The 19,840-nt window shown below is 65.4% G+C and overlaps 3 protein-coding genes across 14 annotated transcripts in view; 2 read left to right on the plus strand and 1 right to left on the minus strand.

Moving 5' to 3' along the window:
- LOC109694650 (CREB-regulated transcription coactivator 1) overlaps window positions 1–12,159 on the plus strand; it is a 43,839-nt gene extending 31,680 nt beyond the window's left edge. For 3 of the 12 annotated variants that reach the window (XM_074053565.1, XM_074053570.1, XM_074053568.1), the window contains 7 exons: window positions 1,866–1,999; window positions 2,788–2,934; window positions 3,043–3,093; window positions 4,664–4,768; window positions 7,005–7,091; window positions 7,544–7,724; window positions 8,555–12,159. In XM_074053565.1, the coding sequence (XP_073909666.1) occupies window positions 1,866–1,999; window positions 2,788–2,934; window positions 3,043–3,093; window positions 4,664–4,768; window positions 7,005–7,091; window positions 7,544–7,724; window positions 8,555–8,760 (911 nt within the window). In that variant the 3' untranslated portion in view covers window positions 8,761–12,159. The other 9 variants (XM_020176737.2, XM_074053563.1, XM_074053572.1 and 6 more) reach the window with 6 other exon arrangements.
- The window catches only part of LOC109686275 (microtubule-associated serine/threonine-protein kinase 3), a gene marked incomplete in the record, with an annotated part of 381,278 nt that overhangs the window by 282,263 nt on the left and 79,175 nt on the right, over window positions 1–19,840 (plus strand).
- Window positions 12,457–19,513, minus strand: LOC109688824 (cartilage oligomeric matrix protein). Its single transcript, XM_074053395.1, has 19 exons — window positions 19,416–19,513; window positions 19,159–19,244; window positions 18,909–18,960; window positions 18,092–18,261; window positions 17,390–17,527; window positions 17,124–17,198; window positions 16,888–17,046; window positions 16,688–16,792; window positions 16,484–16,591; window positions 16,190–16,349; window positions 15,501–15,619; window positions 15,298–15,350; window positions 15,020–15,201; window positions 14,737–14,915; window positions 14,581–14,629; window positions 13,726–13,922; window positions 13,110–13,282; window positions 12,734–12,873; window positions 12,457–12,651 (listed from the first exon to the last, which is right to left on the minus strand). Exons 1-19 carry the CDS (start codon window positions 19,492–19,494, stop codon window positions 12,605–12,607), a joined length of 2,271 nt encoding a protein of 756 aa, XP_073909496.1. The 5' UTR covers window positions 19,495–19,513; the 3' UTR covers window positions 12,457–12,604.

Below are 19,840 nucleotides of genomic sequence, written 5' to 3' on the forward strand. Positions count from 1 at the left end.
CTACCTGGTCTTCACCTTTTAGTGTAAGATGAGCTGCTGACCCCGGGCACAGGGACAGATTCTCCCCCCATCACCACCACCCCCACCCGCCTTGTGACAGGGAGAGGGGTCTGGGGACATTGCCCGAGTCACATCCTGGCCACAGGCCCCACAGCCTGGCCACCTGGCTGCCCGCCCTGGCCTTCCTCTCCAGCTGGCCATGGTTCTGCTGCAAAGGGGATCCAGGTTGGCAAAGCAGGAAGGTGCCCGGCCACCCTGCCGCCCACCTGGCCTCTCCGGGGTAGTGGTCACCCACGCCCGGGCAGGGATGAAAGCCATGCATTCAGGCAGCTCTTGTGGCTGTGATGGCGTGTGTCAGATACCTAAAAGACACAGTTAAAAAGCAGGCCGGCCTGTGGCGAGCCTGGCTTCTGGCTTTTCTCTGGAATCGGGGCGGCCGGCAGCACCGGGCACCTCACTGGGCCATGTTTGCCCCAGGCCCTGCCTGGCCAGTAGCTCCTGCCTTTGGTTCTGCCGCTCACAAAGCCCTAGCAACTCCCATCCTGCAATTCAGTGTCCCTTCACCCTACTGGACAGATGGCGTCACTCAGAGGCCAGGGCTGACCCAGGCCACTGTGAGCAAGAGTGGACCCCTCCTGTCTGGAAGCCGCCATGCAGCGCTGCGTGACTCCGCCCTGTCCCCCCATCCGCGCCAGGCGCAGCCCGCAGGGCCCAGTGGGGAAGGGCAGACGCGTCCAAGCTCGCCCGCCGAGCAGCCGCCCCGGGCACGGGAGCCACGGCACGTCATGTCCCCAGCACGCGCTGGGTGTGTTCCCGCCAGCCGCCTGCCAGGACACGGCGTGGGCCCCATCTCCCTCCCGCTCCATCAGGCAGCTCTGCTGGGCTTGACAGCCTTCCAGGCTCCTCAGGCCGCCCGTGACCTCACCGGGGCCTCGCTGTGAACCCCAGTGGGCGGTGGCTATCAGCTCCATCTCCCCGAGAGGAAGCCGAGGTTCAGGGCAGACCCGGGTCAAGCTGGGCCCAGGGCGTCACTGTCGTCAGGGGCCCCCCCAAGAACCCAGCAGGCCCCAACTCCACCCTGCTGGCTTGCCCTGCCCGACCTTCCACTCATCCATAGCCCAGGCTCAGAGCACGGGGCCTTGGGGCAGGGCAGGGCTGAGTTGAACTCGGGGCCTTCACCTTGAGCCACTCCGCCAGCCCTTTTCTGCGCTGGGTTTTTTGAGATGGGGGCTCATGAACTATTTGCCTGGCCTGGCTTTGAACTCCCAACCTCCTGCTGTGCCTCCTGAGTAGCTGGGATTACAGGCAGAGCACCAGCACCCTAAGGGCAGCCAGTGTGGGGGTTCTCCAGCATGGGGTGCAGGGCTGTGGGACATGGAAGGAGCACAAGGTCAGGTGTTACGAAACCACAGGGTGGCGGGCCAGGCTTGCCTGAGCTACTGAAAGCCAAGCCAGAAAGTGGACGTTTACCCTGAAGTCTGGAAGTGTCCCCTGTGACTGGACAGGACTCCATGTGCTGCCTGTGCCCCCAGAAATTCTGAGGCTCCTGGCCAGATGTGGGGGTGCTGCCTTCCCCCCAACTGCAGCCAGCACTTCCTGAAATCCCATCCAAAGGCCCAGGGCAGGCTCTCATTGGCTCCAGCTGGTCACGTGCCCCTGCAAGGGGGCCAATCACAAGCCTCAGTGTTGATTGGCTGAGCACACGGGACACGCCCCTCCTGGGGGATGGAGAAGTGGGAGGAGCACAGAGCAGGGTCTGTGCCAGAGATGGGGCCAGGGGAGCCCCCGGGGCTGGCCGTGGGAAGTGCCCGCTGGCTCCTCCCCGGGCAGTGTGGCCTCCTCAGTGTCCCCGACTTCCTTCACAGGGATAAGCACGCCCGGCTCCTCCCCGCAGCACCGGCCGGCCAGCGTCAGCCCCCTGTCCCTGAGCACAGAGGCCAGGCGGCAACAGACCCAGCAGGTGTCACCCACCCTGTCCCCGCTGTCACCCATCACTCAGGTACGAGGGCCCCACTCCACCTCGGACACCTCCTGCCCCTTCCTGAGGTCTGTGGGATCCGAGCTGGGCTGGGCTTCCGCTGTACCCCCACCCCGTGTCCCCGTCCGCGTAGACGGTCGTCTGACCCGAATCAGAATCCCGACAGCAGCCGATGTGTCTGCAGCCTCTTCCCGAGCTGGCTGGTCTCGATCCGCGCCTCCCGCCCCTTCCCTTTCTGGAAACAGCTTCTTAGAGCTCTGCGTCTAACTACCTAAGTCCCCTGGCTCCTATGCACAGCCCGGCTCGCCTGCCCCTCTCGAGGCCAGGGCCCCACCTGCCCTGCAATGATGGCTTCCTTGCAGGTGACCCCCAGCTTTCTGCTGCTTTTCCTATCCGTCTCCGGCAATGTCCTGGGTCCATCCTTACCAAGCAATCACGCCCTTAAGCCCCCCAGATGGGCAAGGTGCTTAGGGTGCTGTGAGCCCCTCAGTGGGCTAGGAGCTGGCCCACCGCGTCCCCAGAGTGTGGCCATCCTGTGCCCATAGCAGCCAGGACGCCAGGGTGGCCCACTGTGCACCAGGATAAAGTCACAGCCAGCTGGATCACCTGCCCAGGGGCGTCTAGCTGCAGCCCCGTGACCCTGGGCAAGGACCACCCTTGCCAGGCCTGTTTCCTCACCGTTGGGAAACCCCCAGGACTGCCCACCTGTCATGGCTGAGCACGCCACGCTGGGGACAAGCGGGTACTGTGTCCCCGAGTGCTGGCAGCCAGGGAGCAAGCGTACGTGGCCCGACACTGTTCTCCCACAGGCCGTGGCCATGGACGCCCTGTCTCTGGAGCAGCAGCTGCCCTACGCCTTCTTCAACCAGGCGGGCTCCCAGCCACCACCACAGCCCCAGCCGCCACCACCACCACCACCCGCGTCCCAACAGCAGCCACCTCCGCCACCCCCTCAGGTGTCCGTCGGCCTCCCCCCGGGTGGCCCCCTCATGCCCAGCGCCAGCCTGACGCGGGGGCCGCAGCTGCCCCCGCTCGCGGTCACGGTACTGTCCCCTCTCCCCCAGGGCCCCCCAGAGAGCACGGGCCAGCCGCCGATGGGGCTTGACATTGCCTCGGTAAGCCCAGGATGGGGTCCTGCGGGGCCTGGATGGGGGGCTCGGGCAGGAGGAGCCAGGGGCCACGGGAGGCCACAGTGCTGGACAGGAAGGAGGACGGTCAGTCAGGGTCAGGACAGACACAGGCGCTGCCTTGGAGCAGGTACTCAGCCCAGGTGGTTGTTAAAGAGTGAAGCTGAGGTTGGCACCCGTGCGCAGATGGGGAAACTGAGGCACGGGCTGGTCACTGGCATGACCAGCTGCCGAACACAGCCATGGCCCCGCTGTCCCCTCCTGCTGAGTCCAGGCCTCCTGCAGGGTGGAGGACCAGGGCACTGTTGTGGCCTGGGGACCAGACACACAGAAACCGGGGGATCAAGCTGAGCTCGGTGGAAAAGGCAAGATGAGGCCAGCCTAGGCAGAGCTGGTCACACAGCCCAGCGCTCGGGGGGCTTCACTGACCCCGTGGGATGCCTGCCCAAGGCCAGGTTGCGGTGACAAGCTCTGGGCACAGTGGTGTGACCCCTGCATCCCCAGGCCTTCCTGAGTGTGGGAGAGGGACGGTCACAGCTGCATTCGGCCACAGGCAGGTGCCCAGGCTCAGTGTCCCCAGAAGTTTGCGTGCTCGGCAAAGCCCAGGCCCTGCAGACGGAGGCTGGGGGTCACCCTAGGTGCTCTGGGCCCTGGAGGGCGCCCGGCAGAGGCCCCAGAGAGGTCCACGCTTTGCGTCTGGTGGAAGCAGCAGGGCTCGGGAGGCCCCGCGGGTGGGGGCAGCCCGTGAGCTGGGCAGCCATGGGAGGGTGAGGGTGTCCTGGCCAGGGGCAGAGGTGTCCCCCTCTTGGAGCTCTGGGTCAGGTCAACCACCCTGCCTCACAGGGCCCCCGTTGCTGTCCTGCGCAGCTCTGGGAGGGTCCAAGTGACCCTCAGTCACCCACGCCCTGCTGACCGAGCCTACGCCTCTCCGCCTGGACTCGCTGCTAAGAAAAGGGGCACTTAGGGAAAGAAGTTTAAGCAGCTGTGGGGCTCAGCCTCCTTGAACAGCAGGCTCAGAGAGGTCAAGCAGCCCCTCCAGGAGCACACAGCACGGCCGGGTCGTTGCCTGGCCACACCTGCCTCCCAGAGGTCTGGTGGCCCAAGTGGTGACTTCACACGTCAAGTCCTCAGTCTCTCAGATGGCAAAACCCAGGCAGGTTTGATCCAAGGGACACCTGCCATAGTGGCCACCCATGCTCAGATCCTTCCTGTCAGTCCCTCCACCCCAGAGGTGGTCCCCCCAGCCTGGTGGCAGACTAGGTCTTGGATAGCCAGGACCCGCCAGGACCTACAGCTAAGGACAGCTGGGGACAGAAGGGGGTCCCCTCGCCTGCCCGTCCAGGCTTTGCCTGCTGTATGCAGGTGTGTCTGCTTGACGCACGAGTGGGGTGTGGGGTGCCACTGTCCAGCCCTGCAGCCTACAGGGTCAAGGCCAGCTGTCCGCACATCGTGGTCAGCAGCTGCTCGGGGCTCCAGACCAGGGGCCTGCCGGGGACTTGTGGGGTGCGGTGATCCCCGGAAGCAGGGATCGGAGATCCTGACATGTCTGTCATTGCAGGCGCCCGGCCTCCCGCAGTACCGCACCAGCGCCGGCTCCCCGGCCAACCAGTCGCCCACCTCGCCCGTCTCCAACCAAGGCTTCTCCCCCGGGAGCTCCCCGCAAGTAAGGGTCCCCAGCTGTGTCCTGTCCCGTGTGGCTTTGTCTGTTCTCGTCCCCGCTCCATGCCATCTCACCGCCCTCGCCATCAGAGCCGAGCCGGCCTCTCGGGCCCCTCCGGGAGCCACCGGCTCCCTGTCCCTTCTGTGTCGTCTCTGCCGAGCGCCGCCGGGGGTGGTGAGGGTCCCTCGCACAAATCCATGACTTTACCGGTGGCCGTTGCCCCTGTGACAGCCGCAGCTGGGCCCCCCACCAAGTGCCTCGGGGCGCCCCTCAACGTCCTGTGGTCCTCAAGACCCCGGGCCAGCCTGACCTCAAGTCTCTTGAGGTGACTGAGGCTGGCCCGGACCCCGGGCCTCAGGCCAGTTTGGCCTTGTCTTCCGCCTGGCGTTCCTGGCGTCCTGGTCTCTGTGGTCATTGCTCTGCCATGTGCAAGGCTGTGAAGTCACTTCCTTGTCCCTGGTAGAGGGGACAATAGGGTCCTCACTTCTACAGAGCAGGGACAGTTGCCATCCCTCCAGGGGACCTGGCAGGAATGAGGTCAGGGTGCCTTGTCCCTGGGCACACCTGTGAGGTGGCAGAGATGACACGAGGACAAGGCCCTGCCTGTCACCAGGGGCCCTGCTGCACGGACGGGGACGGGGGGTGGCCTCGAGGCAGGTCTGGGGTCAGCCTGGCGTCTGTACACCCCACTCCATCCACAGTGCTTTGAGCTCTGTGGTCTCAGCCCCGTGTCATCTTGTCCTTTGGTGCCATGGCCGGAGGGGGCAGGAGAGGCCATCCAGGTCGTAGCCGGCAGACAGGGGTAGGAGTTAGGGTAGCCGGGGCCTCTGCCCTGAACCAAAGCCGGTCAGTCCATCCTGGATGGGAAGTCTGCCACTGTCTCACAGCCCTGTCTGTGTGTCTGTCGTCCGTCACGTGCTGGCGTGGGGAGCAGCGGCTCACACGGGTGAGGGTGGACCAGCCCTGCCAGAGACTAGAGGGACAGGGACTCCCCCAGGGGCCCAAGGGCCAAGGAGGCCCTCGTCAGATACAGAGGCCAAGCTCGTCATCAGCTTCCCTGCCCCGACCCCCTGTGGGGCCCCTTCCCCACGCGTGCACTGACCTGCTGTCCTCGTGGACGGCGCCACGGGAGAAACCATGGCCTTCAGCCCCGTGTGCCAGTCCGTTAAGGCCGTGGGGACAGATGCTCAATCCCACCCAGCACCCCAAAACAGTCCACCTCAGGCGGGCAAACCCAGCCTCAGCCCTGCGGCCCCCTTTCCAAAACCCGAGCTGCGGCACGGAGACACCGGGCGGAGCCTCACCGGGCGGCTCTTGTGGGGTTTAGGGCGACACAGCTCCCGTGCGTCCCCCCACGCCAACTCCTCGCCAGTGTCCGCGTGGCCGTCTCTGCTCACTCCCCTGACCACCTGTGTGGCCAGAAGGACCAGACACCAACCCATCTCTGTGACCAAACCCCAAGACCCAGACTCTGGGTCATCGGAGCGCACGGGATCTTTCTAGACAAAAAGCTTGGAGGGAGTCCAGGGGCCTTGGTCAGTGAGGACGGTCACCTGGATGCACTGGGCACGCACGTTACATGGGGAAACTGAGGCATGGACTTTCTTAGGCTACCCCGTCCCACAGTGGGGAACCAGCCTGAGGTTCCCAGGCCCTGGCAGCCATAGGGACGAGCGGTAGCAGTTACTTGAGGCCTCACCTGCACGGCCATCTGTCTCCTCCCTTCCATCCCAGCTGCGCTCCGTCCCGTGTCCATGAGGTGGACTGCAACCCCCCCCCGCCCTTTTAGGGACGGCAGGCTCAGAGCCGCGTGGGGACCCCACAGGCCTGGGTCTGGGAGGCGGTGGCCTCTTCGTGCCCTGACCCGTGCTGGCCTGGCGGTGATGGCTCTGTGCGTTGTCCTGTGCCGTGTCTGGCCTGTGTCCGTCTCCCGTCCCACAGGGACAGCCTTCTGTCCTGGCCGCGTTCACAGGCCCTGCTCCGGGGCCGCCCACGCCTCTCTCCCACCACATTTCTCGCAGCGGAAGTGAGGTCCCCACCCCTGGGGCTCAGAGAACAGAGATGGTGGACTGGGCTTGGGGGGACGGGGCAGCAGGTGCCCCCCTCCTTGGAACGAATGGCGGAAAGACGACCGTTGCACCCTTGTGCATCCTCCAGGGGCCTGGGTCCCGGCCAGCCGGGCCACTCGCAGCCCTGCCGATCCCCGGCTGTGGCCACAGCGGCCTTTTTCTGTCTGCAGCACACCTCCACTCTGGGCAGCGTGTTTGGGGACCCGTACTATGAGCGGCAGATGGCGGCCAGGCAGGCTAACGCACTGTCCCACCAGGTGAGCGGGCGCACAGGCCACCGGCCACCCGGCGCCCACAGCGGTCACTCGCCAGAGCCAGGCCGTGCGGGCCAGGGCCACTCGCACCCCAAGCCCCCGCCCACACTCGGCCTTGCCCCGTTCTGTCCTTGGACGGCAGAGCCCAAGGTCCCCGTGTGGGTGGCTTGACTTTGCCCCCCTCGGCTTCGGTGGCCAGCGGCAGATGGACTTCAAGAGCAGAGGCCTGGGCCCCGGGCAGGGCTGGGCACCCGGGCGCCCTTGGGAGGTGGCGCTGGCTGTGTGAGCAGATCGGCCCGGGAGGGGTCGGCTGTGGCCTGGAGCTGGCCACACACCTGTCATCCGTCCATCCATCTGTCCATCCGTCCATTGCACCTTGTGGGGGGGCGGGCAGGGCTGGGGCTGCGTGCTCGGCCGGGGCCCCCAGGGTCCTCACGTCCACCCGTCCCCCGCAGCTGGAGCAGTTCAACATGATGGAGAGCGCCATGAGCTCCGGCAGCCTCTACAGCCCGGGCTCCACACTCAACTACTCACAGGCCGCCATGATGGGCCTCTCGGGCAGCCACGGGAGCCTGCAGGACGCCCCGCAGCTCGGCTACGCCAGCCACGGCGGCATCCCAAACATCATCCTCACAGGTGAGCCAGGGACCCGGCCCTGCCGGGGACGCTGCGCCAGGGCTGAGCTGGGACCCTGCGTCCCCCAGGGGCCAGGGGGACGTCTGGACCCCGACGCGGGTGTCCACACCCTGGGCTTTCCCGAGGCTGGTCACTTGCCCAGCCGTCGGCTTCCTGTGTGGCCTTAGCAGACCAAGCCCAGGGGTCAGGCCAGGCCTGTCGTGTGCAGCACACCTGACAAAGTCCCTGCGGCCGGACTGTCCAGGGGCCGCCCTGTGTCTCCGCCAAGCCCCCTGAAGGCTCCGGCTTTTCCTTCCAAGCCACTTCTGAGCCAGAGCTACTGGGTGGGGCCACCCCCCGCCAGGGTCCATGTTCACGCATGGCCAGCGACAGCCACCTACTCAGGAGTCACCCTCTCGATTGCTCAGAAAGACACCTTTCCGATCCCCTTCCCAGGTCTGCAGACTGACCCAAAGGCCACGTGGCAGGAGAGGGGGGAGCGGGGTCCCCACAGTGAGGCCCCCTCCTCGTTTGCGGCCCCCACACTTGTCCCAGCCGACAAAGGAGTGGCCTTGTTCCACCAGGTCAGTGCTGGCCTTGACCTTGGCGCTCCTGGCTTCCGGTGCCCGGCGGTTCTTTAGGGTGGGACCGTGCTGGTACTGGACAGTGTCGGGCAGCGTCCGTGGCCTCCACCCACTGCGTCCTCCCCGTTGTGACAGCCAGCCAGCACGTCCCCCAGAGGACAGGATGGGGGCCCGGCTGCTTGCCCTGCCGGGGACAGTGGAGACCCTGTGTCTGGAGCCACAGAGGTCAGGCTTAACCCGTGCCATTTGTCCCCACCTCTCCCCCAGTGACAGGAGAGTCCCCCCCCAGCCTCTCTAAAGAACTGACCAGCAGCCTGGCCGGGGTCAGCGACTTTGACTCTGACAACCAGTTCCCCTTGGACGAGCTCAAAATCGACCCCCTGACCCTGGACGGACTGCACATGCTTAATGACCCCGACATGGTCCTAGCCGACCCGGCCACAGAGGACACCTTCCGGATGGACCGGCTGTGAGCGGCCCCGTCCTCCCGGCACACCGTGGCCGGTCCGTGGTCCCCGACGGCGTGTCCCCAGCCCGGGGACGGCCGCGCTCCGTCCGCCCCTCGCCAACGGCCGAGCCTGTGATTTGAGCTTGCCGCCGCCAGCCCGTCCCCGGTTGTCCCCCTCCGCCAAAGCCGCGCGGTCCGCTGCCCTGGCCGGGCCGGGCGCCCAGCGCGTGAGGTGCAGCGACTGTTCAGCTCTCACTGCCTTTCTTCATCCCCGGCCACCCGGCCATGGCCAGGCATGAGAGCGAGGTCCCCTGCCCGGGCGGACGGGGAGGCGCAGAGGTGACAGCGGCGATCGGCCCCGTCCCCCCGCTGTGGGAGGTGACCGGGATCTGGCACCGCCCTGTCCTTCTCCGGTTTCTTTTTCACGTTTTCGTTTTGAGACGAGAAGCCCAGTCCTGCAGCCGCCGCCTGTCTGAGAGCATGACCTTCTAGTCCCCAGGTCCCCATTTCCCGTTTTGTACGCTAACTGGAACCGTGGCTGGAAAGGCACAGGCCGAGCCGCGCGCCCAGGCTTTGTAGCTTGTCCCCAGGTTGTCCTGGAAGGAAGGGAGCCACGTCGGGGCTGGGGGCCCAGCGGGGGACTGGGCGGAAGCCCACAGCGGCCACAGGGTCTCCTTAGGGCTGGCGACACCTCTGCCGTGTCGGGTGTTTTGGAGGATCTGTGGGGTGCCCTGTCCGCCGGCTGTGTGGCACCTGCTAGTCCTGGGTGGGCGGGGGACCCTGTGTCCCCCGTGTCCCCTGTGGGGTCGCAAGCTGCCCCCGCACGCCCCGGTTGCACCTGTGCGCCTCCGCCGGCAGGGCTGGCGCCCCGGCTTGGTGCGTTTCCTTCTGGTGTCACGGCTGCCACCACTACCGGGGTCTCGGGAGCCTTTGTCCTCGGTTGCCGGGTCGGATCCTCCCTCCTTGTCCTTCCCCAAGTGGCCAGGTGGCCACTTGCATGAGATCGCTTCCCCTCCCCGGCCACCGTCCTTCATTTTAGGCTGGGGACCACGGCGTCCATCTGTCCAGCCACCCGCCCAAGGTCTCAGGCCCGCCTGATGTCGTGGTGGAGGCTGAGAGCACAGTGGGGACTTTTGGGGTTTTTTTTTTAATCATTTAAGAAACAAAAAACCTACGTGTACATAGCACGGTTCGATCGCCGTCGGACGCGTATGTAGAACTTTTAAAACATGGCCTTAATAATAAAATCACAGTCAAGCCGGATGCAGTTCTCAGACAAGGCGCCGGGGACCCCGTGAGGACCCCGCCAGTCCCCTCCCCGCTGCGCGGCCACCACGGCCACCGTTCTTCCCGACGCTCCACGCAGGCGGGCGGGAGGGGACAGGCCAGGAGGGGCTTTGCCCTCCACCTGTCCCGGGCTTGTGGCCAGGGGGCGGGTGACATTGCACGTGTGTCACAGCCATCAGAAGTTTCTCTTCTGAGGAGACTCGGACAGATGCCAGCAGCGCTCCCCGAGCGGGTGCAGGGCCCGGCCGATTCCCCGGGGACCGAGCCAGGAGCCACTGGCCAGGCGTCCCCGTGTTCTAGAAGGGTCCATGCCCCTCTGGTCCTGGACCGGCCTCCTGGGGCCTGTGGCCGGACACTTTGAGGGTCCTTTTCAGTTTTTGAGGTGTCACTACTTCTCTACAACCTTCTCCTGGATTGCCAAGACTTTGTGAAGCAAGACAAGTGCGAGGGACTCTGCACTTTGCTTTGTCACGTGAAGCTACTGCGATCTCAGTACGGAAACCGCGGCCGGGTCCCCTGCCGTGTGTACATAAACCCACCGCCTGCGTCCTCCGCGGCCGGGCCAGGCCGGTCCCCCCTCCCCAGCCCACCCCGAACCCGTGTCCTGTGGCTTTGGCCAGGCCCCTCGGTTACACGAGCCTTTCCCCTGGGACAGAAGCAAGACAGGGTGCTCCGAAGAACACTACGTCCCTGCCTCAGTTTACCCTCCCCCTGCAAGCCCCGTGCTCCCGTGGCTCCGCTGCCCTCCCTGTCCCTCTGTCCTGCTGCCTGCTGTGGGGCTGGTGCTGTGGGGAGTGAGTTCTGGCTTCTGCTGCAGGGGTGTTCGGCCTGATGGCCTCAGGGTGGCCCGGTGCCCTTGAGGCTGCTCAGCCGGTAGCCAGGAGGCCCTCAGCGAGGCACCCGTGTCACTGGGCACAGCCCGGAAAGCAAGGGTGGTGGCCTGGTACCCTGGGTCAGGAGCAGGTGAAAAGAAAGGCCACCGTGGAGGTCGGGGGACCCTCAGGGAGTGGGGAAAGTGTGTCATGCCCATCCCTAGCGGGCCCTGGCGCCCACTCCCCCTGTATCCTGAGTTTTCTTCATTTCCAAAGATGGCCGGGTGTCCCCGGGCACAGGCTGGTGGGGCGAGGCTGGGTGGTATTAGGGGGGTCCTCTGCACCCCCAAGAGAGCCGAAGCTCCACTGTTCCCCGTGGGTCCTGATGCAGCCCAGGGGTCCTCCGTGGGGGGTGAGGGGACCGTGCCTGCCAGGACCTGAAGAGCTGGGGAGGCCACGGTCCCTTGCACGGCCCTGAGGCCCGCCCGGGATTAGGGGCAGTGGGTTTCTTTTAACCCCCGTTCTCTTCAGCTCCTGGGTCCCCCGCTTTTAATCTCTGTTCTTGACTCCCCCACTCCCTTCAGGGGTGTCATGGTGTGTGACTCAGGGCCCCTGGGACGTTCCTCCTTCAGGCCGGGGTCAGACACAGCCCTTGGTGTGGCACAAGTGTCTGCCGCTCTCCCTAGGGGCAAGACACGGAGTGATCTCCACCCCCGGGATGGGGTGCTGGGCTCCCCCGAGAGCACGGAGTCAGGAAGTGAGCCCCATGTGACCTGGGCCTCAGTTTCCCCTCCTGCAGGTCTCTGGGCTCCAGGCTCCTCCTGGGCAGGTGGGGTGGGGCTGGACCACGCAATGGTGCTGGCTGCCGGCGCTGCCCGCCTCCCCCTCGTCCCCTTCCTGGGAGACAGGTCCATGTGCTTTGGGTTGGGGTCGGGGTGCCCCTTCTAGCAGGGCTCTGGAATTTAGGGGCGACCCCTGCTCAGCCTAGCCTGTCACTTCCGACCATAGCACAGCTGGGGACAGAGCTCTGGCACCCGGGGCTGCAGACCCCACCTCGCCCCCGGGAGGAAGCTGTCCTTTGGCTGGGCCGGCACCTTTCATATATGCAAACCCGCCTTCCCCGAGCCCTGCCCCGCCTGTGTCCTCCGCGTCCCCGGCTCTGTCCCCAGCATGTACACACCACGCAAGGTCCCGGGCGTGCAGGCGCCGTGGCGGGAGGTCTGGCGGGCGGGCGGTGGCTTGGGGCACACACTGGGCACCCGTCCTGCCCTCTGGAGAGGACGCTTGTGTTTGTACCTCTGGTCCTTTGTAATGAAATGTAATAAAAATCCAATGTTTTCCTTTGCCTCTTCCTCCTTCCTCCAACCCTTCCTCCCTCAGGGATGACATGGTGATGGTGACAGGGACACCTGGCCCCCCCCAAGGACGGTCCCTAAGCTGGCCTGAGCCTCTCACACACTCCCAGGGGATCCTCAAAAACGGGGCAACCAACACACCAGCCTCCCCCGCCCCAGACTCCTGGGGGGCTTCGTGAAAGACAGACACCACAGCGGCAGACAGAAATGTCCCCAAACCACCGCTGGCCCCCTGGACCCGTCCACACCATCTCCCTGCAGCAGAGACCACAGCCGGCCAGTCCCCCCCACACACACTTTATTTGCCATTCTGTCCCCGCTCCTGTGTCCCCCTCCCAGGCTGGCCGCCCCTTGAGGCCAGCAAATGGAAAGGAACGCCATCGCCTGTCACCCGTGGGTCCCCACACGGGGGTCTCTAGACCCGCTGTAGCCGCTGGGCCTCGTAGTCCTCGGGGATGGTGTCTGCAGAGAGAGGCGGCAGGTGAGAGGCAGGAGGACCACGGAGGACAGGCCACCACCCGCCAGCGTCCCCTGTCCCCCTCACCATTGCAGCGGTAACGCAGGTTAGCCCAGATGATATTTTCCTGGGAAAAGCAGAAGACACCCAGCCGTCCACCACGCATGGTCGTGTCCAGGACCACATTGCTGTCAGCCACCAGCTCGGGGCCCTCGTAAAACCGCACCCTGCAGGAGGGGGAGACGGTGAACCCCACCTCAAAGGAAGAGGGTCCTTCTGCCTGGCCCCCACTCTCTGGCACTTGGGCCTCAGTTCCCCAAGACACAGAGCCCTCCCCGGCCGCACACGGCAGCACCGAAAGGGGGTCATCTTCTAACTGGAGGCCCCCCCCGTGCTGGGTCCGCCTTACGGATGGGGGACCAGGGACCCTCGCGTCCTGGAGCTGGGCCAGCAGTGTCCCGACCTGATGTAGCCCACTTGGGGCCGGTGCTGCAGGAACCAGCGGTAAGACGTCTTGTCCTTCCAGCCCACGTTGCGGGGGTCCTTCCACAGCAGCCGCACCTGGGACGCCGTGTCGCCCGTGTGCCACAGTGCGTTCCGCAGCTGCTCTCCGGGGCCCGTGGAGGACTTCACGGCCTGCCGTCGCCCAGGGAAAAGGGGGGCTCAGACACCCCGCAGGGCAGCCGAGCCCCGCCTGGAGGGCGGGAGAGGACACCCACAAGGAAGCCTTCCCGGGGGCCACATGGGGGCTCCTGGATGGGTTGTGGGGGGGCAATGGTGGTTTGGGGGTTCGGAAGAGGATTTGTGAGTCTGTGGACAGGTTGGAGGTTGAAGGATCTTGTGGCCTGTAGGTTTGGGGTGTCTGTGGGATCGGTGGGGACTTTCTGGGGGGCTTCGGTGATAGACTGGGGCTACGGGGTCTATAGGATGCACCGGGGGCTCTGGAAGTGGTTTTAGGGACCCAAAGGAAGGTTGGGGGCCCTGGGAGAATGTTCCAGGGCTTGTGGGGGGATGGAAGGATTTGGGGCCCTGGCAACAGGTGGGATGAGGGCTTTGGGGTCCGTGGAGGACGTGGGGACCTTGAGCTGGATGCCAGGCTCGGCCACTGCACGGAAGGGGTTGGCCTGCCAGTATGTCTGCTCCATCTGCTTCCACATGACCACGTAGAAGCTCGAGCTGTCCTGGTAGCCGAAGATGAAGCCGGCATAGTCGTCATCCGTGGCCGTGTTCACGTGGAACGTGCCCTCGAAGTCCACGCCATTGAATGCCGTGTAACCTGCACAGGGGGAGGGAGGAATGGGCTTGCGAAGGCCAGGCTGGCCCCTGACCCCATGGGAGCCCAGGCGGGAGCCAGCCAGGTCTAGGTTCCGCCGGCACCCAACGCACCCCTGCTTTGGGACCCAGACCACGCCCCCAGCCCCACCTGGCTCCGCCCTCCTAGGCCTAAACCCACCCAGCCAATCCATGACCCACCCTGTGCGACCACGCCCCTCGATGGCCACGCCCCCTCCAGAGCCCAGAACCACCTGTCCCTGAAACTACATTCCATCTGGCCAATCCTCATGGTCCCACCCAATCATGGCCACGCCCCTGTTGGCCACGCCCAAGCCCCACCCCCCCATGGCAGGGCTGCCCTCCAGGCCACGCCTCTCCAGACTCTAGGCCCCTCCTGCTCCAGACCCACCCATTCATAGTCACTTCTGCAAGGCCACGCCCCTCACTGGTCACGCCCCCTTCAGAGCCTAGAACCACATGCCGCTGAATGCAGGTTCCATATGGCCAACCCTCATGGTCCCACCCAACCACGGCCACGCCCCTTCTTAACCACGCCCCTGAGCCCCCATCCTCCATGGCAACCGTGACAGCCCCACCCTCCAGGCCACGCCCCTAAAGCCACGCCCCCATCCCCTCCCTGCGCAGCGCTGCTGTCTCACCCACAGCCAGGCCCGGGTCACTGTTCATCGTCTGCACGATCTCCATGCCCTGATGAGGTCAAGGGAAGAAGGGCGTCAGGCCCCAAGTGCATATGGGGGCCTGGGCTGTTGTGGGGGTCCGGAGCTCCCCGAACTGTCCCCTGGGACTTGCCCCACCTGATTGAGCACCACCCAGTTGGGGTCAATCTGTGCGTCACCCTCCGGGTCCAGCACCACTGTCTGGAAGGCCCGGAAATCAGTGAGGGTGACCTCGGCGTTCTCTGGACACACGTCAATCTTGTCCACCACCTTGTCAGCATCGAAGTCACCCTGGCATGCGTCGCCCACGCCGTCCCCTGACAGGAGGTAGGTTCAGCTCCAGGCCCCGCCCACCCAGCTGCTGGTCCCGCCCACCCCAACAGATGACCACGCCTCCCGTGCACAGGCCCCGCCCCCGTACTGTCTGCATCCTTCTGGTCAGGGTTGGGCACCAGGCGGCAGTTGTCCCGGCTATCAGGGACTCCATCATTGTCGTCGTCGTCATCACAGGCATCGCCCTGCCCGTCATCGTCCGAGTCCTGCTGGGCACTGTTAGGCACTGTAGGACAGTTGTCCCGAGAGTCCTGGTGTCCGTCCCCATCCCTACAGTGGGCAGATGGGACAGAGACAATGAGGTACTCAGAAAAGTCATACTCAGGGGCTATCCAGCCACCCACCCACCCCACGTGGCCTTCTTACTTGTCTTGGTCGCTGTCACACGCATCTCCCACGAAGTCATGGTCCACGTCCATCTGGATGGGGTCAGGACAGAGGGACTCAAGAGTCTCCCGCCCACCCCCAGCCCCACAGCCAACGACCCCGTGACCCAATGAGACCCTGCCCCAAGCAGCAGGATGGGGACCAGCCTGGAGCTGACCGGGAGGTGGTCTGGCTGCCCTCACCTGGTCCGGATTGTCCTTCTGGGGACAGTTATCACATACATCCCCTACACCGTCACCATCACTGTCCTTCTGGTCTGAGTTGGGCACCCTGGGACAGTTGTCCACTGTGTTTCGGATCCCTGCAGAGGGACAAGACAGGACCCTGAGTGGGGCTGGGCTGGGCTCTGGTGGCTCACGCCTGTAATCCTAGCTACTCAGGAGGCAGAGATCAGGAGGATCGTGGTTTGAAGCCAGCCCCAGGCAAATAATTCCCGAGACCCTATCTCTAAAATAACTGTCACACAAAAGGACTGGTGGAGTGGCTCAAGGTGTAGGCTCTGAGTTCAAACCCCCGTACTGCAAACAAAGAAAAAAAAAAAGAGATTGGGCCTGGGCCGGGGCAGGAGGCTAGCATGGGACAGGGGAACACAAAGAATGGCTACCCAGTGAGGAGAGGTGGCTATCCCCACCAAGGGCAGCTAACCTGGGAACCCTGGGAACGTCCCTCTGTGTCCACCTGTAAAAGTGGCACATTCCTGGAAGGTGGCATCTGACACAGGGACCGCCTCCCAGCCTCCAAATGTCCCTCCCCTGTCCTCCACCACCACCTTTGAGGACGGCTTGGCTTCTCCCCTCACCCAGCACAGCTCATAGTCCAGGCGTGTCCCCCACTGTGGTTCCTACTGCCCCCCCTTCCCAACCATACTTACGATCATCATCAATGTCATCATCACAGGCATCGCCCCGGCCGTCCCGGTCTGTGTCCTTCTGATCGTCATTCTTCTGGGACCGGCAGTTGTCACATGCATCACCCCACTTGTCATTGTCAGAGTTGCGCTGGTCTGGGTTGCGTACCAGCAGGCAGTTGTCCTGGGGGCCAGTGCCAAATTAGGGGAGTCAGGCTGGGAAAGGCAAAGGTCACTTCCCAGACCTGCTGTCTCTGGGGTCCCCTCTCCTCTGCAGTGAACCCCTTGCTTTGATTACCCAAGCCACACCCATCCCACCTGCTCATTGGGGACCCCATCTCCATCCGCATCGGGGTCGCAGGCATCTCCGATGCCATCCCGGTCCACGTCCTCCTGCCCTGAGTTAGGCACTGTCACGCAGTTATCCTGAAAGGGGGGGCGGGCACGGTGGACATAAGGGGGCGTGGTCTAGTGACAACGCCCACGGCACCCAGGCTCCGCCCCCTCTAGGGCCCCGCCCACCTTGCGGCACTGGAGTTCTGAACAGCGCAGCTTCTCATCTGGGAACCCGTCCAGGTCGGTGTCGCGGCCGCAGATGAGCCCGTTGCCAGCCCAGCCCACGGCACACTGCAAGGGGGAGTCAGTGGATACCCCGAGTGGCTGTCCCCCGCACTCAATCCCTCAGTCCCTCGGCCCCGCCTGCCCTGTGCGCCCCCACTCACCACGCAGGACCGCGAGCCATCGCGCTCCAGGACACAGTCAGCCTTCTCATGGCACGGGCTGGGGGACCCATCGGGACAGAAGCGCTGGGCACGGGGCTGGCAGCCAGAGGCCTGGTCACCCACGAAGCCAGGCTGGCAGGGGCCACACTGGAAGGAGCCCTGCACCCAGGTCGGGGTGGTCAGTGACAGCTGACCACTGATGACCCGGTGGCCCCGACCCACCCTTGCCAGCCTACCCGGGTGTTGATGCACACGGAGTTGGGGACGCAGTTATGCTGCCCGGTCTCGCACTCGTTAATGTCATTGCAAACCTGGAAGGGGGTGGGGATGCACAGGTCACCGACAGGCGCTACTACTTGTCACTCTCTTTGCCCCTCCTCCACTCCCTCCACCCTTGCCCTGGGAGCCCTGATCACAGGTGTGTCCTTCCCCCAGCTGCAGAACAAAATAACCCCCCCTAAACCTCCCTTGGGCTGCAAAGGTGGGACCCCACGCCCCTCACCTGCTTGTTGGCCTTGGCGAAGGCCAGCCCCACGCCCTCGTGGGGGGGACCGCTGTACCCCGGTGGACAGGCCTCGCAGCGGAAGCCCGGGCTGGTATTGATGCAGCGGACGCGGGGGAAGCAGGGGTGGGCGTTGCACTGGGGGACAAAGGACCACGGAGGGTCAGAGGACCCCAGGGTGGTCCCGATTTGGAAAGCTAAAAGCCATCATCAGCGAACCCTTGGATGGAGGCTGAGGTCCCAGGTGTCACATGTGACTTTGCCTTGATGGGGGTGGAGGTGACCAGGCAAGGACAGGGGCGCGCCAGGAGGACCAGGCTGGCCCCTCATAGGCGGGGAAGGGGATTGGAGGAGCGGTTATCCCCAGCGGAGGGAGGGAATGGTCGCCGCGGTGTGCGCGCCCTGCGGTGGTCCTGCCGTCCGGGTGGACGCCCCTCGGAGGTGGAAGGGAGATCGGGGCGGGAGGTCCCCTGCGGTGAGGACGGCCCTTGGGCCGGACCACCCCCCGCGGTGATGGAAGGAGTGGTCAGGGCGGCTGGTGACCGGGGTGGCCTGGGTGGGCGCCCCCGGGGCGGTGGGGAGGTGATCTGTGTTTGCGCCCCCGGTGGTGGGGGGCTCTCCTGAGAAAGTGTCCCCAGTGGGCGATCGGGGTGGAGGAGGGAGGGTGTTGGTGGGGGTGGGAGGGGTCGGGAGCCCGCGCACCTCATTAACGTCGGTGCAGTGCGAGCCGTTGCCCGTGAAGCCCGCGGGGCAGGGGCCGCAGCGCGCGCCGCCGGCCGTGTCGGTGCAGGCCACGCCGGGGAAGCACGAGTCCGGCGCGCAGAGCGGGAGCGGCCGCACGCTCAGGCCTGGAGTGCGCGCAGGCTGCATCCCTGAACGGGCGGGGCGGAGACGGTCGAGACCACGCCCTCATGGGGGTGGAGCCACCCAAGACCACACCTCCCTGGAGGCGGAGCTTTTTCCAAGACCGTGCTGAGGTTAGGAGCAGATCCTCTGGGGGCGGAGCCAGTCAGGACCACGCCCCTGGGGGCGGGGCTGTCAAAAGCGCGCTTGGGATTGGTGACGGGTCCTTTCATGGGCACGCCCCCGGGGAAGGGCGGAGCCTGCCAGGACAACACTTGGTTGGTGGGTATCCCATTGTAGCTACGCCCCTGGGGCGGAGCTATCAGAAGCGCGCTGGGACGGCTGGGGGCCGGTTCCGTCTTGGACACGCCCAGGGGGGGGGCGGAGCCTGCCATGGACACACCCATATTGGGAGAGGCTCCATCTCGGACACGCCCTGTGGGCGGGGTCAGATCGAGCCACGCCCCGGGTGGGCGTGGCGACACGCACTCGCTCTGCGCTCCCGCCCCTTCCTCTCTCCTGTCCGCCTCCTGCCAGGTCCCCGCCGCGTGGCCCTGCACGTCTCGCGTGGCCCTTGTCCTCCTGCCCCACTTTCTCCTCCTCTGCCTCTTTCTCCCCGCTTTCCCTCGCTCTGGCCTCCGGGTCCCCAGTGTCCCGCCCGCACCGTCCCGCTCACCGCACGCGTCACATTCCATCACCGTGTTTTTCAGGAACGTGATCTCCCTGACCTGCGTGGGGAGTGGGGACAGAGAAGGGGTCACTTTCCCAGTCCTCAGAGCTCCCACTGTCCTCAGACCCTCTCTCTTGGGTCTCACGACTCCCTCCCCCCCTCCCCTCTTCCCCCTCCCCCCTCCCCCTCCCTCCACAGGAGCCCCCGTCCCTTTCTCCGCGGTCCCCTTCTCGGTTCCTTGTCCCCAGCCCCGCACCTGCTGCCGCAGCAGCTCACGCACGTCCTGCAGGGCCGCGTTGGTCTCCTGCAGCTGACGCAACATCTGGGGGGCCAGGTCTCCGCCTGCGTGGACAGGGTTGTCACTGTGGGGCTGGGGCGAGGCAGGGACAGGGGGCTCCCCCACACCACCCACCCTTCCCCTTGAATCCCCGGCTTCTCCAGCCTGGATCCCACGGTCTGCTTTTCCCCCAGCCCCAAGGAGGGGACCCCCGTCTCTGGGGGCACACAGCTTACCCAGAGGGGCCTGTCCCTGTCCCCATGCTCCCAGGGTGGCCAGGGCCAGCAGGAGAAGGCGGGCTGCGGCGCGGGCCATGGCTGTGGGACACTGCTGCTTTCTGCTGGCCACGAGGCCAGGCCGGCCTCCTATTTATGCCCGGGACAGGGACGGGACGGGGACGGCCCACCGCGCCCTGCCCAGCTCCAGCCACAAGGTAAACAGAAGGCGCTGGGCTCTGACTGGATCAGGACATGGTGGGGGGGAAACTGAGTCCTGGAGGGGGGTCTGTGGAGAGGGAGGACAAGGAGGAGGTGTCAGCTGGGACCACCGATGCCCCCAACAGACACTCTAGTGCCACAGTGTGTCCCTGTCCTCTCGCCTCACACCTGAAAGGTTGGCACCCACTTTGCGTCAGGATGTCAGCCCCCCCAAACTCAATTTG

The sequence above is a fragment of the Castor canadensis genome, chromosome 14, assembly GCF_047511655.1.
Source record: "Castor canadensis chromosome 14, mCasCan1.hap1v2, whole genome shotgun sequence".
Taxonomy (NCBI): Eukaryota; Metazoa; Chordata; class Mammalia; order Rodentia; family Castoridae; genus Castor; species Castor canadensis.